The sequence below is a fragment of the Otolemur garnettii genome, unplaced genomic scaffold (genome assembly GCF_000181295.1).
Source record: "Otolemur garnettii isolate 467f Iridium unplaced genomic scaffold, OtoGar3 scaffold00058, whole genome shotgun sequence".
In the NCBI taxonomy this organism is placed as follows: Eukaryota; Metazoa; Chordata; class Mammalia; order Primates; family Galagidae; genus Otolemur; species Otolemur garnettii.
This window is the reverse complement of record NW_003852453.1, coordinates 5,937,934-5,950,998: the sequence shown is the minus strand read 5'-3', so window position 1 is coordinate 5,950,998 and position 13,065 is coordinate 5,937,934. Positions and strand designations below refer to the sequence as shown.

At 36.3% G+C, this 13,065-nt stretch overlaps 1 protein-coding gene across 8 annotated transcripts in view; it reads right to left on the bottom strand.

Annotated features, from left to right (window-relative positions):
• Positions 1-13,065, bottom strand: part of CHD9 (chromodomain helicase DNA binding protein 9) — a 226,048-nt gene that overhangs the window by 90,059 nt on the left and 122,924 nt on the right. For all 8 annotated transcript variants that reach the window (XM_023514745.1, XM_012806860.2, XM_012806861.2 and 5 more), the window contains 3 exons: positions 12,395-12,532; positions 4,584-4,705; positions 1,090-1,333 (listed from right to left, as the gene is read on the bottom strand). In XM_023514745.1, coding sequence (XP_023370513.1) covers positions 1,090-1,333; positions 4,584-4,705; positions 12,395-12,532 — 504 coding nt within the window. The remainder of the gene's footprint in view (positions 1-1,089; positions 1,334-4,583; positions 4,706-12,394; positions 12,533-13,065) is intronic.

Below are 13,065 nucleotides of genomic sequence, written 5' to 3'. Positions count from 1 at the left end.
TTTCTTTTTTTTTTTTTTTTTGAGACAAAGTCTCAAGCTGTGGCCCTGGGTAGAATGCTGTGACATCATGGCTCACAGCAACCTCCAATTCTCAGGCTTAAGTGATCCTCTTGCCTCAGTTTTTCTACTTTTTGTAGAGACTGGGTTTTGCTTTAGCTCAGACTGGTCTTGAACTCATGAGCTCAAGTAATCCACCTGCCTTGGCCTCCCAGAGTGTTAAGATTACGGGTGTGAGCCAATGCACCCGGCCTTTTCTTAATAAAGATTTTTTTCTCTAAAATGGTTCATATTAACATTCAAGACTATGTCTTATCCAAGGGTATTCTGTATTTAAAAAAAAAAAAAAGAATGCAAATGGGTACTTTATGTCTTCTAGCGTTAACATTCTGTTAGAAAATTCTATAAAAGTTGTCCTCTTTTTGTTTTATGGTCTGAGTATTTAGGAAAAATAGGAAATACCTTCCTGAAGAGTAAGTGGCCAAAGCAAAATAGAAAACGTGTCTCTTCAGTACAGGAGAGAGCAAAACCATGCAGTCACCATAATGACTGAAATAACCAATCCCACGGGGGGGAAGCTGGGATATGCCTGTATTAGTAAATGAAACAAATGATTTTTTTTTTGAAGTTCAAAATAAAAATTCATTGAACAAGAAAGAGAACCTATGTTCTCACCTCAATAGGCATTTAAACCCATGGTGTTCACTGAAGATTTAAATTTTTTAAAATGTTGGGAAAAAGCTGAAGGATGATTCAAAGAATGAGTTGTTACTCTAAAAATAAGTCTAATGTCTATTTTAAAACAATTAGTAAAATATTCTAGTTTAGAAACTAAAAACTATGATTGATTTTACATATTTATAAAATCAACATACTTCACTGTAGTGCTCCAGACCATTAAACTGACTTTTGTCATTATTCTTTTCAGCTACTGAAACTTATTTTAAAATAAAAATGATTAATAAAATAGCTTAAACTAAGATTTAAGTAGACAATCAAAACTTATTCTAAATTAGAAAATATCTGGTATATAATGATTACCTTTTTCAGTCCTGACCTTTCAAAAAATAAACAAAATCATCAATAACACACCTGTGAGTCCCTGAAGTACATCTCATATTGCTGTATCATCTGTCTACTGATCAGGCTCCCATGATAAACCACAACATTAATATCAGTCCACGTACGAAATTCTCTCTCCCAGTTTGCAATAGTAGAAAGTGGAGCAATAATCAGGAAAGGTCCTCTTATACCAGTCAGAAGGATTTCGTAGAGGAATGTAATTGATTGAATGGTCTTTCCAAGACCCATTTCATCTGCTAAAATGCAGTTTCGTCTGAAATAAACAAATATATTATGCACACATATGTTGGGTTTTATCGTATACTACAATGTTTTTAAAGATAAATATACAAAAATAATCAGAGACCAATTAGAAATACTTGCATTCATAAAAATGTAAAAGTTGCTGAAGTGCAGAGTAGGCTCAAGATCATAATTTTATTATAATCCTGCAAAAGGACAACTAAACACTTATAGCTCCACAATAAAAACACCACCCATTCCATGTTTGACTTTTTAAATAGTGAGGAGGCAAGAGCAAGGCAAATGAACTATGTTATTTATTCAGGAATCATTTATTAAATACCTTCTATCTCTCAGGACAGCATGAGAAGATGGGATACAAAAGAAATAGAACATGTTCTCTGCCTTCCAGGGACTTACATCTATTAGAAAAGCAGATGTAAATAAATAAACGCACAAATAAAGCACTGGTTTTCAACCATGGCATTAAAAGAATTCACAAAAGATTGAAAAAAAAAAAAACCAACCCAGATACTCAGGTGTCTCCCCTGTCTATATATTCTGTCTGATTCAATATGTGTGGAGTTGTATCAAATCAGATGTAATTAAAAAAATAAGCTCCACAGATGATTATGACATGTGGCCAATTAAGAATTATCAGTACAGTTTACTATGGAAGCTCAAAAGAGTAAGTGGCAACTTTGGCTAGAGAGATAAGAAAAGACCTCCTTCAGAAAGGTCAGTAATGAGTAGGATTTTGCCAGAGAACACAGCAGAGGTGTAAAGAGTACAAGGAACATGACCAACTGAAGTACTAAAAGTTTGTTCATATGGATGAATGGAGGGAGATTACATAGGTCGTTAATTAAAGAGCTTAGGCATCATTCTATTATGCAGTGGGAATCACTGAAAATCATAAAAGAAACCCCAGAGGATTAGATTTGTATTTTAAAGTTTACTCTGCTGCTATTGTGGATATCAGAGGGTGAGGTGACTAGAAGTTGGAACACTAATTGGGAAAGTATGGGCACTTGGTCTTAAGGGAAGAGAGACTAAGAGAAGAAAACTGATTCCAGAATGAATTATGAGTTAGAATGAATTGGACCTACCAGCACTGGGCAACTAGATGTATGGGGTTGAGGATGACAACCAGATTTCAGGCTGGGTGACTAAGTGAATTACATGTTATTAACCAAGATGGACAATACAAAGGAAGAACAAGTTTGATATGGAAGCAAAGGAAATGATTAATTTGCCATATGCTATATTTAAAGAATCACCGAAATAGGCATCAGATAGCATGAGGCTGGGCTCAGCTTTCAAGACTGAGAGGTGAAAGTTCAAGACTTAGTTAGAGGTGGTCTAGAAATGGCTTAGGGAGAACAAACATGTAAGATGAGAAGAGAGCGAAAGACAGACCCTGAAGCAAGAACAAATCACACCTACAGGGCAGGAAGGAAGAGCAACTGGCAGACTACTGAAAGGGAGGGTCACAGAGGAACTGGGGAGCTAGGAGAGAGAGTTGCGTTCTGGAAGTTGCTGGGCTCTGGAATGGGGGAGGAAGTCCACAAAGAAGAAAGGAGTATCAACTATTACCCAATACAGCAGAGAAAGCAAATTAGGGCTAAAAACATCCCATGGATTGGAAAACTAAGACAGAGAGGAGACAGGAACAAATCCAGGCTACAACAGGTTGAAAGAGCTGAGGCAACGAGGAGAGCTAGTGCAGGCTGCTCTGCCCACAAGTCTGCCTGGGAGGTAGGAGGCTCAAGGCGGCTAGAAGAAAAAGCAAAGGCTAGAGGAGAGTTATCTTCTTTCTTTCTTTTTTTAAGACAGGGTCTCACTCTGTTGCCCAGGCTAGAGTGCAATAGTGCCATCCTAGCTCATTGCAACCTCAAACTCAGCCTCCTGAATACCTCGGACTACATGCACATGCCACCATGACTTAATTTTTCTAATTTTTTTGTAGAGACAGGATCTTGCTATGTTGCTCATGGTGGTCTCAAACTGGCCTCAACAAATGCTCTCGCCTTGGCCTCCCAAAGTGCTAGGATCACAGGCATGAGCCACCACACCCAGTCTCTTTTTTCTTTTTATAGGTAAGTCAAACCCAAATTTGTTCATAGACTGAAGGATGGCAATGATCTTTAAGAGTGGCTTAAAAATATAAAAGAGAAGGATAAGTGAAGGGAGGGTCTGAGAACAGTGGGTGAGATGGGATGTCAAGAGCTGAGGTCCAGCATTAACAGTGTTAATGATTCTAATACAGGAGGACAGAGGGAAGAGTGGCTGTGGACAGATACATCTGCAGGCTGGGCTCTGAGGGAAGGCAAGATTTTCAATGCTCCTGGTTTCTTGTGAAGCAGTCACACAGAGGGAATAGGACAGAATTGTGAGAAAGGGCTTGAAGAAAGTGGTCAAGTTTAAAATAAGCTATGCAAGAAATGAGAAAGTATGTTCTGAGGGAAGACAAGTTAAAAACAAATGTTTTGTTAACTACTTTACCTGCATGTTTCTCTTGAGAAAAATAATGATTAACATTTCAAAAATATAAACCAGGAGAAAGAGCACTGAAGGTCCTCTCTCACTCCATCTGACTGAATAATGTGACTTATCATTACTAAACACAAAAACTCAAAAAAATACATGAGAAGTAAAACCACAAAAGAATGATTTTAAATAAGTGTTATCAAATTTTGCTATTATTAATAACAATAGTGCCTTTATTTGCTCTTTTGAGTACACTACTATACTTTCATCTCAAAGAATGTGAGATATGTTCTATAAAGTATTTTGAAAAACTTGGAAAAAAAGAATAGGGTAATTCATTACTAGATTCCTTTATTTTACACTCAATTTCTTATCAATTGTTGACGACCTACTTCTTTGAAGACTTACATTAAATAACAAAAATCTACCTAATTCCTACAGGTGTATCTTTCTCACAACTCACTAACTAGAACCAATTGTTGGCAGACGGTAACAAGAGATGGTTAACTGGATAACATTCTTTAACATAAAAGGTGTTTCAGAAGTTATTTCACATTTAATTATTACTCAACATACCAACTTTCTTCTATTTAAGGAAAGCAATATTTCTTTAGTTAAAAACCAGAAATGCCATTTATATACTTTCCTAAGGTAATCTCACTTTAAATAATGAAGACTTCATGACACCAACAATACAGCAACATTAGGTTCCATCTTACCTAGTACATTTTGGCACATACAAAAAGAAAATAACACATTAAAATTTTTTTCTGTTAAGATATACTACATACCTATTGTACCAATTGAACAAGAGCCAGTTGAGTCCTTCGAGTTGATATTCCCTGAGTTGATTGCCATTTTTATAGTCCCTGGATTGATCTATTTTTTTCCAAATACTAGAAGGAGGACGGTCCTGTGTGCAAAAATTATGTATATCGAATGTTTAAATATTCCACACATCTCATCCATGGCAAAAAGCATTGCTTTAAAAATAATCCTAGGAGCATAATAGTCTACAGTGTTATGATGAAATTTTAACATGACATTTAAAAACCAAATTAGTTCCTATATAACTCTTTCAGAAAACTAAAGTTTTTTTCAACACATTCTATGAAACTCTGATAACAAAATCAGACAAAGACATTATAAGGAAACTATAGACCAACATCCCTCATCAAAAAGATCCATGGCTCAGCACCTGTAGCTCAGTGGCTAGGGCGCCAGCCACATGCACCAGAGCTGGCAAGTTTGAATCTAGCCCAAGCCTGCCAAGCAACGATGACAACTACAACCAAAAAATAGCTGAATGTTGTGGTGGGCACCTGTAGTCCCAGCTACTTGGGAGGCTGAGGCAGGAGAACTGCTTGGGCCCAGGAATTTGAGGTTGCTGGGATGCCACAGCACTCTACTGAGGGTGACATGGTGAGACTCTGCCTCAAAAAAAAAAACCCAAATCCAAATATTCTGAACAAAATTTTACCAAGTAGAAGCAAACAATATAGTACAACCTCTGGTGATGCCCCAAGGTACTGTAACAAACTGGTCCACACACGTAAGAACAGTCCATGAAAATTAGGTCAACATAAGGAGGTGTAGGGAAGTGTTCAACTACAGAGGCTCTGCTGTATATAAAAGGGCCAAGACATTGTGACCAAGTAGGGTTTTGTTTAGGAATGGAAGGTGGGTTTAAAACTGAAAATGAATGTGATAATTTCAATAGAGCAGAAAAAGTATTTGAATATCAATACCTACTCCTAATTTCAATAGTAGTAGAATTTCAATACCTATTCCTAATATGCTTAAAACTTTCTTAGTGACCTATGTAAAAACTATTATAAAATTTTGAATAGAAGAGAACTTCCTCAACTTCTATGAAAAAGCCAAAGCTTGGCTCGGCGCCTATAGCTCAGCAGCTAGGGTGCCAGCCACATACACCAGAGCTGGTGGATTTGAATCCAGCCTGGGCCTGCCAAACAAAAACAACTACAACCAGAAAATAGCCAGGCCTTGAGGCGAGTGCCTATAGTCCCAGCTACTTGGGAGGCTGAGGCAAGAGAATTGTAACTGAAAATAATGCCAAAATCTGTCTCTACAGATGCTGAGAATAAACTTAGCAAGGTGATTTTACAATGGAAGATTGTGAAGAGCAACTAACCAGGAAATCAAGGGACCCATGACGTGCTAGTCCCCGTGTTAGTCTGGGCACGTGTGATTAAGGCAGCTGGAAAGTGAGCCGGAGCAGACCAAGCGGAGACAGTGACTGATGGGACAAAGTGGTTCTGGACAACAGCATTCACTCTGTTTCTGCAGGTACATGTCCAAAACAGAAAACTCTATGCCAAAAGTAATACCTCACATCTTATTAAGTTTTACCAGTTTTCTATTATTACTGACAAATAAAAAAAAAGAGAGAATTGCTTAAGCCCAAGAGTTGGGGGTTGCTGTGAGCTGTGATGACACAGCACTCACCACAGGGCAACAGCTTGTGACCCTGTCTAAAAAAAAAAAAAGAAAGAAAAAAGTCAAAGATAATGTCATAAATGTGAAAGACTGAATGCTTTTCCCCTAAGATCAGGAATAAGGCAAAGATGTCCACTGTTCCAACTCCTATTCGACACTGTACTACCAGCGCTAATAGGTATAATCAAACAAGAAAAAGAGATGAAATTTATCGAGAATGAAAAGGAAGAACTAAAACTATTTTTTATTCAAAGACATGATTTGTCTACATTGAAAATTCAGTGGAATGTACCCAAAACACTAAACTAAGTAGTAACTCTAGCAAGGACAATATATCAATACATGCAAACTGTAGTCTATGTTGTGGCGACAAGCATGAATACATTTTTTAATACAATCCCATTTTAAAACAGCATCCAAAACATGAAATATTTAGTAATATGCCTGACAAAAGTTGTATAAAAGCAGTGTATGAAAACAACAAAACATTGCTGACAGAAATCTAAAAGGAGCTAAATAAGAGATACACATATATCATGTTTAAGGACTGGAAGACTCAACATTAAGTTATTAATTCTTTCCAAACTGAATGACAGATTCAAAATAATCCAACCCAAATCCCATCAAGGTTTTTGTAAAAATTGATAAGGCAAGTCTAAAAGCATAAGGAAATGCAAAGGACCAGAAACAGCCAAATGACTTTGAAAAGAACAAAGTTGGAAGCCTTAAACTCACTGATTTCAAGATGTACAAAAACTGCAGAATCAAGACTACATAGAATTGATCTAAAGATTGAAAAAAAGGTCAGTGGAACAGAGTAACTGGCTCAGAAATACACCAACAGGTATTTGGTGTCAATTGATTTTTGACAAAGTTAGTAAGGCAATTCAATGAAGAAAAGAGTTTCAACACAAGAGATGGTGCTATCATAGCTGGATAATCACAAGCAAAAAATGAACGTTGAGCCATACATACAAAATTAACTCAAAATGGGTCACAGACCTAGATATTAGGTAAAACTACAAAATTTCCAGAAGAAAGCAGAAAAGTTTTTGTGAACATGAGTTATATAAAGATTTCTTACATACACCAAAAGTATGTAAAGATAAACTGAACTTTACCAAAATTGAGAACTATTGTTCTTCAAAAGATATTGCTAAGATAGTGAAAAGGAAAGCCACAAGCTGAGAAAAAATATTTACAAACCATGTATCAAATAAAAGACTTGGGGGGCTGGACGCAGTCGTTCACACCTGTAATCCTAACACTCTGGGAGGCACAGGTGAGTGGACTGCCTGAGCTTACAAGTTCGAGACCAGCCTGAGCAAGAATGAGATCCCATCTCTAAAAAATAGTGAGGCAGGGCAGGGCCTGTGGCTCAAAAGAGTAGGGCGCTGGCCCCATATATCGGAGGTGGTGGGTTCAAACCCAGCCCCAGCCAAAAACTGCAAAAAAAAAAAAAAAGTCAGGCATTGTGGCAGGCACCTGGGAGGCTGAGGCAGGAGGATTGCTTGGGCCCAAGAGTTTGAGGTTGCTGTGAGCTATGACGCTACAGCACTCTACCCAAGGGACAAAGTGAGACTCTTGTCTCAAAATAAAACAAACAAAAAAAGGACTTGAATTTAGAATATGCAAACAAATCTTAAAGCTTTGTTTTTTTTTGAGACAGTCTTACTCTGTTGCCTTAAGGTAGACTGTAACCTCAACTCCTCCTGGGCTCAAGTGATCCTGCTACTTCAGCCCCTGAGTAGCTAAGACTACAAGGCACCCACCAGAATACCCATTAATTTTCCTAGTTTTAGTAGAGATGAGGTCTTGTTCTTGCTTTTGCTGAGGCTGCTCTTGTACTCTTGAGATCATGCAATCCTTCTGCCTCAGACTCTCAGAGTGCTAGGATTATAGATGTAAGCCACTGCAGTTGGCCAAAATCTTAAAGTTTTAATAAGAAAACAAACAAGTCAAGTGAACTTTTCTAGAACTAGAATATAACTGTTTTGACACAATGACAAAGCAAATGACATAAAATCTATGTGAACCAGCTTGATGAAAGTATTTCAAATTGTATATGAAAACACTACACTGTACCCCATGCATGCATAAATATATACAGTTATCAATTAATAAAAAAAGAAAAGAAAAGAAAACAAACAAGTCAATAAAAAACAGGCAAACTATGGCAGAATTTCCATAGTTAAGCACCTCCTTATGTGGACTAATTTTCATAGACTGGACATGCACCACCTGTATGTAATCAGTTCAGCAGCCTCATTCCTTATGTTGGCCCCTCTGTATATTCACCAGTTTGTTAAGTCCCTTAGGTGGTCAACTTACAGACATTTTAGTGTATCTGAACAAGTATTTTATTAAAGATGAATAAAAAGCAAATAAACACATGAAAAGATGCTCAAAATCCTTAATTCTAAGGAAATGCAAATCAAAACCTCAAAGACACTCCCACCATTACAATTGCTAAGATTAAAAAGACTTGAAAATATCAAGTTTTGGCAAGGATGTAAATCAATAGAACTCTCACTCACTGTTGGTGGGAACGTAATATGGAAAGATGGAAAAAAGTTTGGCAGTTTATTAAAAAGTTAAACATACAAATACCATGACTCAGCTATTTTGCTCATAGGTATTGAGTCAAGTGAAATGAAAACATACATCTATATAAAGACTTCTACGCTAATGTTCATAACAGCTTCCTTTTTTGATTTTTTTAAAGCTTTATTTCTAATAGCCAACAAATATTCATCAGAAGGTGAATGGACAAAAACATTATAGAAAACCAATTTTGATGACATACTACTTTGTATTAAAAAGGGATCAATCTGGTTAAGAAAAAAAAGGGGGATCAATTATCAAAATTGGTCAACATGAAGGTCAAAATAGTTATGCTTATAAAACAAGCCATATTAAAAAGAACATATACTATCCATTTATATAAAATTATAGAAAATAAAACACTGATGATGGTGACAATTAAGAAGATGACAGTTCCTTGGAAATGGGGAGTGGCTAGAAAGAAGGAAGATTTATGAGGAAGGAGCACAATGGCAGATGAGAAAATGTGAGCACAGTAGTACTTCATGACCTTTGATATGACCTTTCATATGTCAAAACTTATAGAACTATACACCTTAAATAGGCACAGCTTGCTATGTCACTTCAATCTTAATAAAACTATCTTCAAAAAAGATGAATGATGTAAATCAGATTTTCTCACACATATTTTCTTTTCTTTTTTTTTGAGACAGAGTCTCAAGCTGTCCCCCTGGGTAGAGTGCCATGGCTTCACTGCTCACAGCAACCTCCAACTCCTGGGCTCAAGCGAGTCTCCTGTCTCAGCCTCCCAAGTAGCTGGGACCACAGGCGCCCACCACAATGCCCGGCTATTTTTTGGTTGCAGCCATTATTGTTTGGTGGGCCTGGGCTGGATTCGAACCCGCCACCTTAGGTGTATGTGGCTGGCACCTTAACCACTTGAGCCATAGGCGCCAAGCCTCTCACACATATTTTCAATCTGCCATACAAATTACTACTTATGTCCATAATATCACTTCTGACATTCATGGTATAGAGATTCTCCTTCAAAAGAAATCTAGAAGCAAAGAAGTATAACATTACATGTAAAAATTTCTTTACTCACATTAGTTATATATATTCAAATATAATTTTTCTTTCTCAGCAATAAAAAGCTGTCATAAATTTATCCTGAAAGCTAAAACATAAATTTTCTGAATATTCCCAAATAGGTGAAGACATACCATTATCTTAGCCCCAAATTAGGAGTCTAGGTTTCAGTACGATAAATTTTTGAGAAACAAGCAAAAGGTTTCCTATTGTCTTCAACTTTAAAATTCTATTATACTGTTACTAATCAACAAAATTACACTTCTAAAAATTATCAAGATAACCAAGTAAATGTATAGGGTCTGTAAATTAAAAACAAGACAAGCTATCAGTATAATAAAAACAGAACTGGTTATTCAAGTTCTGATGGCTTGGTGCCCATAGCTTAGTGGTTACAGCATTAGCCACATACACTGAGGCTAGTGGGTTTGTACCTGGTCTAAGCCAGCTAAACAACAATGACAACTATAACAAAAAAACAGCCAGGTGTTGTGGCAGGCGCCTATAGTCTCAACCACTTGGGAGGCTGAGGCAAGACAATTGCGTAAGCCCAAGAGTTTGAGGTTGCTGTGAGCTGTGACGCAATAGCACTCTACTGAGTGCAACATAGTGAGACTCTGTCTTTCAAAAAATAAATAAATAAATAAATAAATAATAAAGTTCTGATGCTACTTAGTACAAATAGGATTTACTAAACAAAAACATTTTTTAAATAATATCCAATTAACTTTAAATTAATATATAATATTCTGACTACTCTTAAAATAATTTCCATATTAAATCATGACCTATATAGCTTCTTTTTAGCAATCCAATCACCATTAATATTACATTTTGGATCAGAGATAAATTTTAGTGATATAATCTCTGAAAATATATGATTTCCATACAATTTTAATTAATAATGAACTGGCAAAAAAAAAAAAAAATCACCCGCTCCATTATTTACCTGTAGCAGTCTAGCTTCGTTGGCCTCAATTTTACATTAATTAAGGGGATTAATTGTAGAGGCCGAGTCCCCTTTACCTCTACTATATACCTAAGGCATCTCTAGTACATTCTGAAAAGCTCCAGAAGAGATTCCAATGTGCACCTCTGACTGACAACTATGACCCGGAGAAACAGCTCACTCAAAGGTGCTAAAGGTCAGGTTACTACCAAGGCACCCTCCCCAACCACCAAATGAAAATCTGTCCCTTTCCTAACATCCCTTGACACACTCTTCTCTGAACTAGTTGAAGCTTCTATTTTCTGGTTCAAGGAATAGCATTTAGCAGTTAAAACAATAGGAGTAAACAACCGTGCTTTTAGTAATAGTGTATGGGCATCAGTGGAAAATAAAGTAAGAAGACCTAATATTAGAAAGACCAGAAAATAATTATTATAAAAACAATGGTCTCCTCCATGGAATATTTAGAAAAATCCAAATTTATCAGGGCAGCCTTCCTCACTCTGGTGCTAACCCAAAAGTAATCTGCTTCTGTCTTTTCACATATAAACTTTCCTTAATAGACCAAAAAAACTCATTTTTTTTTCTTTAGCCAACTTAATATGGGATAGTAGTGAAGAAACAAATTTCTATGACCAAATTATATTTGAAAGAAAACAGGAAAAAAATGTTTAATAAAATTGTAATGTCTCCTTAACGTGAATTTCAATAGATATAGCAATAATAGATAGCAATAATCTTGTTTAGAAGAAATGAAAGTAAAACACATAATTATTAGCAATATCACAATTTGCTATAATCTTCTAGAATTCTATGGTTTCTAAAGAATCAGTAACCTACTCAGGCTTCTTCTGTTCTTTTTTTTGAGAGTGGGGAGACAGGTACATGTAATCCATAAGACATCGGTGTACCTAGTTTAGCAGGCCTCTAACAATATTCTATACAAAAGGTTCTTCTTTAAAAAAAAGCCTCTATGGAAACATAAACTGTACAGTTACTGAAGAAATAATGGGTTTACAGAAAAGAAAAGGTAGGCATAATATGGGTATTTCTTTAACTAGGTTAGTTAACTAGAGTTAACTGATAACTCTAGCAGCGTAAAACAAACGAAGGGAAAAAACTGGTAACTCTAGATGAGGGCTGGAACTGGTATTACTGACATTCATATAAGTGATGTAACAGAAGGTGTAAGGAGAAATAAATTCAGAGATGAGGTAGAAGTGCTAAAAGAAGCAACATTTCTGGAGGGAAATTTGAAAGGAATTACTTATTAAAATTGCAAATGCACACACACTGTGACCAAGCAATTATATTTCATATAAATCATCTTACAGAAACAGGTACAAAGACCTGATGTTTAATGCAGCACTGCTGGTGACAGCAAAAATTGGATCATTCACAAATAATAGCTAAATTAATATACATATGATATTATATAGCAATTAAAAAGACTATAATAATTAGATACCAGGGACTAAATAAAAAATTCAAAACAGACATTACATCTATTCAATAAACAAGTGCTAAGACCGTATAAAGCCTTCTAAGGCAGGTTCTCACCAAATGTCTTGCATCAGGCCTTGAAGCTTGCAGTTGCTCAAACTCTTCTATTTTTGCAAGATCGACATCTTCCTTTAGTTCCCAAGTACTGTCTTCATATGGCAATGAGCACCATTTCACTAAGTAGTAAATAACAGGCTGGAAAAGAAAATTTTACCATTTTGGTAAATTTCATAAAATTTCATTTTACCATTTTGAAAAAGAGAATAGTAAGAAATAGTTTAAATATAGAATAGTTAGAAACAGCTTAAATATACTAACCTGCATCAATAAAGTAAAACACTTTGTAGTGTTTTTAGGTCTTATCAGGGGTGTCCAAGCTTTTTTGTTCTCTGCCACATACTGGAGGACCAAGAGTTGTCTTGGGCCACACATTAAATACACAAACACTAAGGAAAGCTGATTAGCAAAAATAAAAAAGTCTGTGCTTTTTTCATGATATCTGACACCACAGATAATAAGAGCCCTCACAAGATTAGCCTGCAGCCCATGGGCTACTGGTATGACACCCTGGCCTTTACTTTTAAAAAGAACTAGGTTTAGGCTTGGCACACATAGCTCAGTGAGTAGGATGCTAGCCACATACACTGAAGGTGGCGGGTTCGAGCCCAGCCTGGGCCTGCTAAACAACAATGACAACTGCAACCAAAAAAATGGCTGGGTGTTGTGGT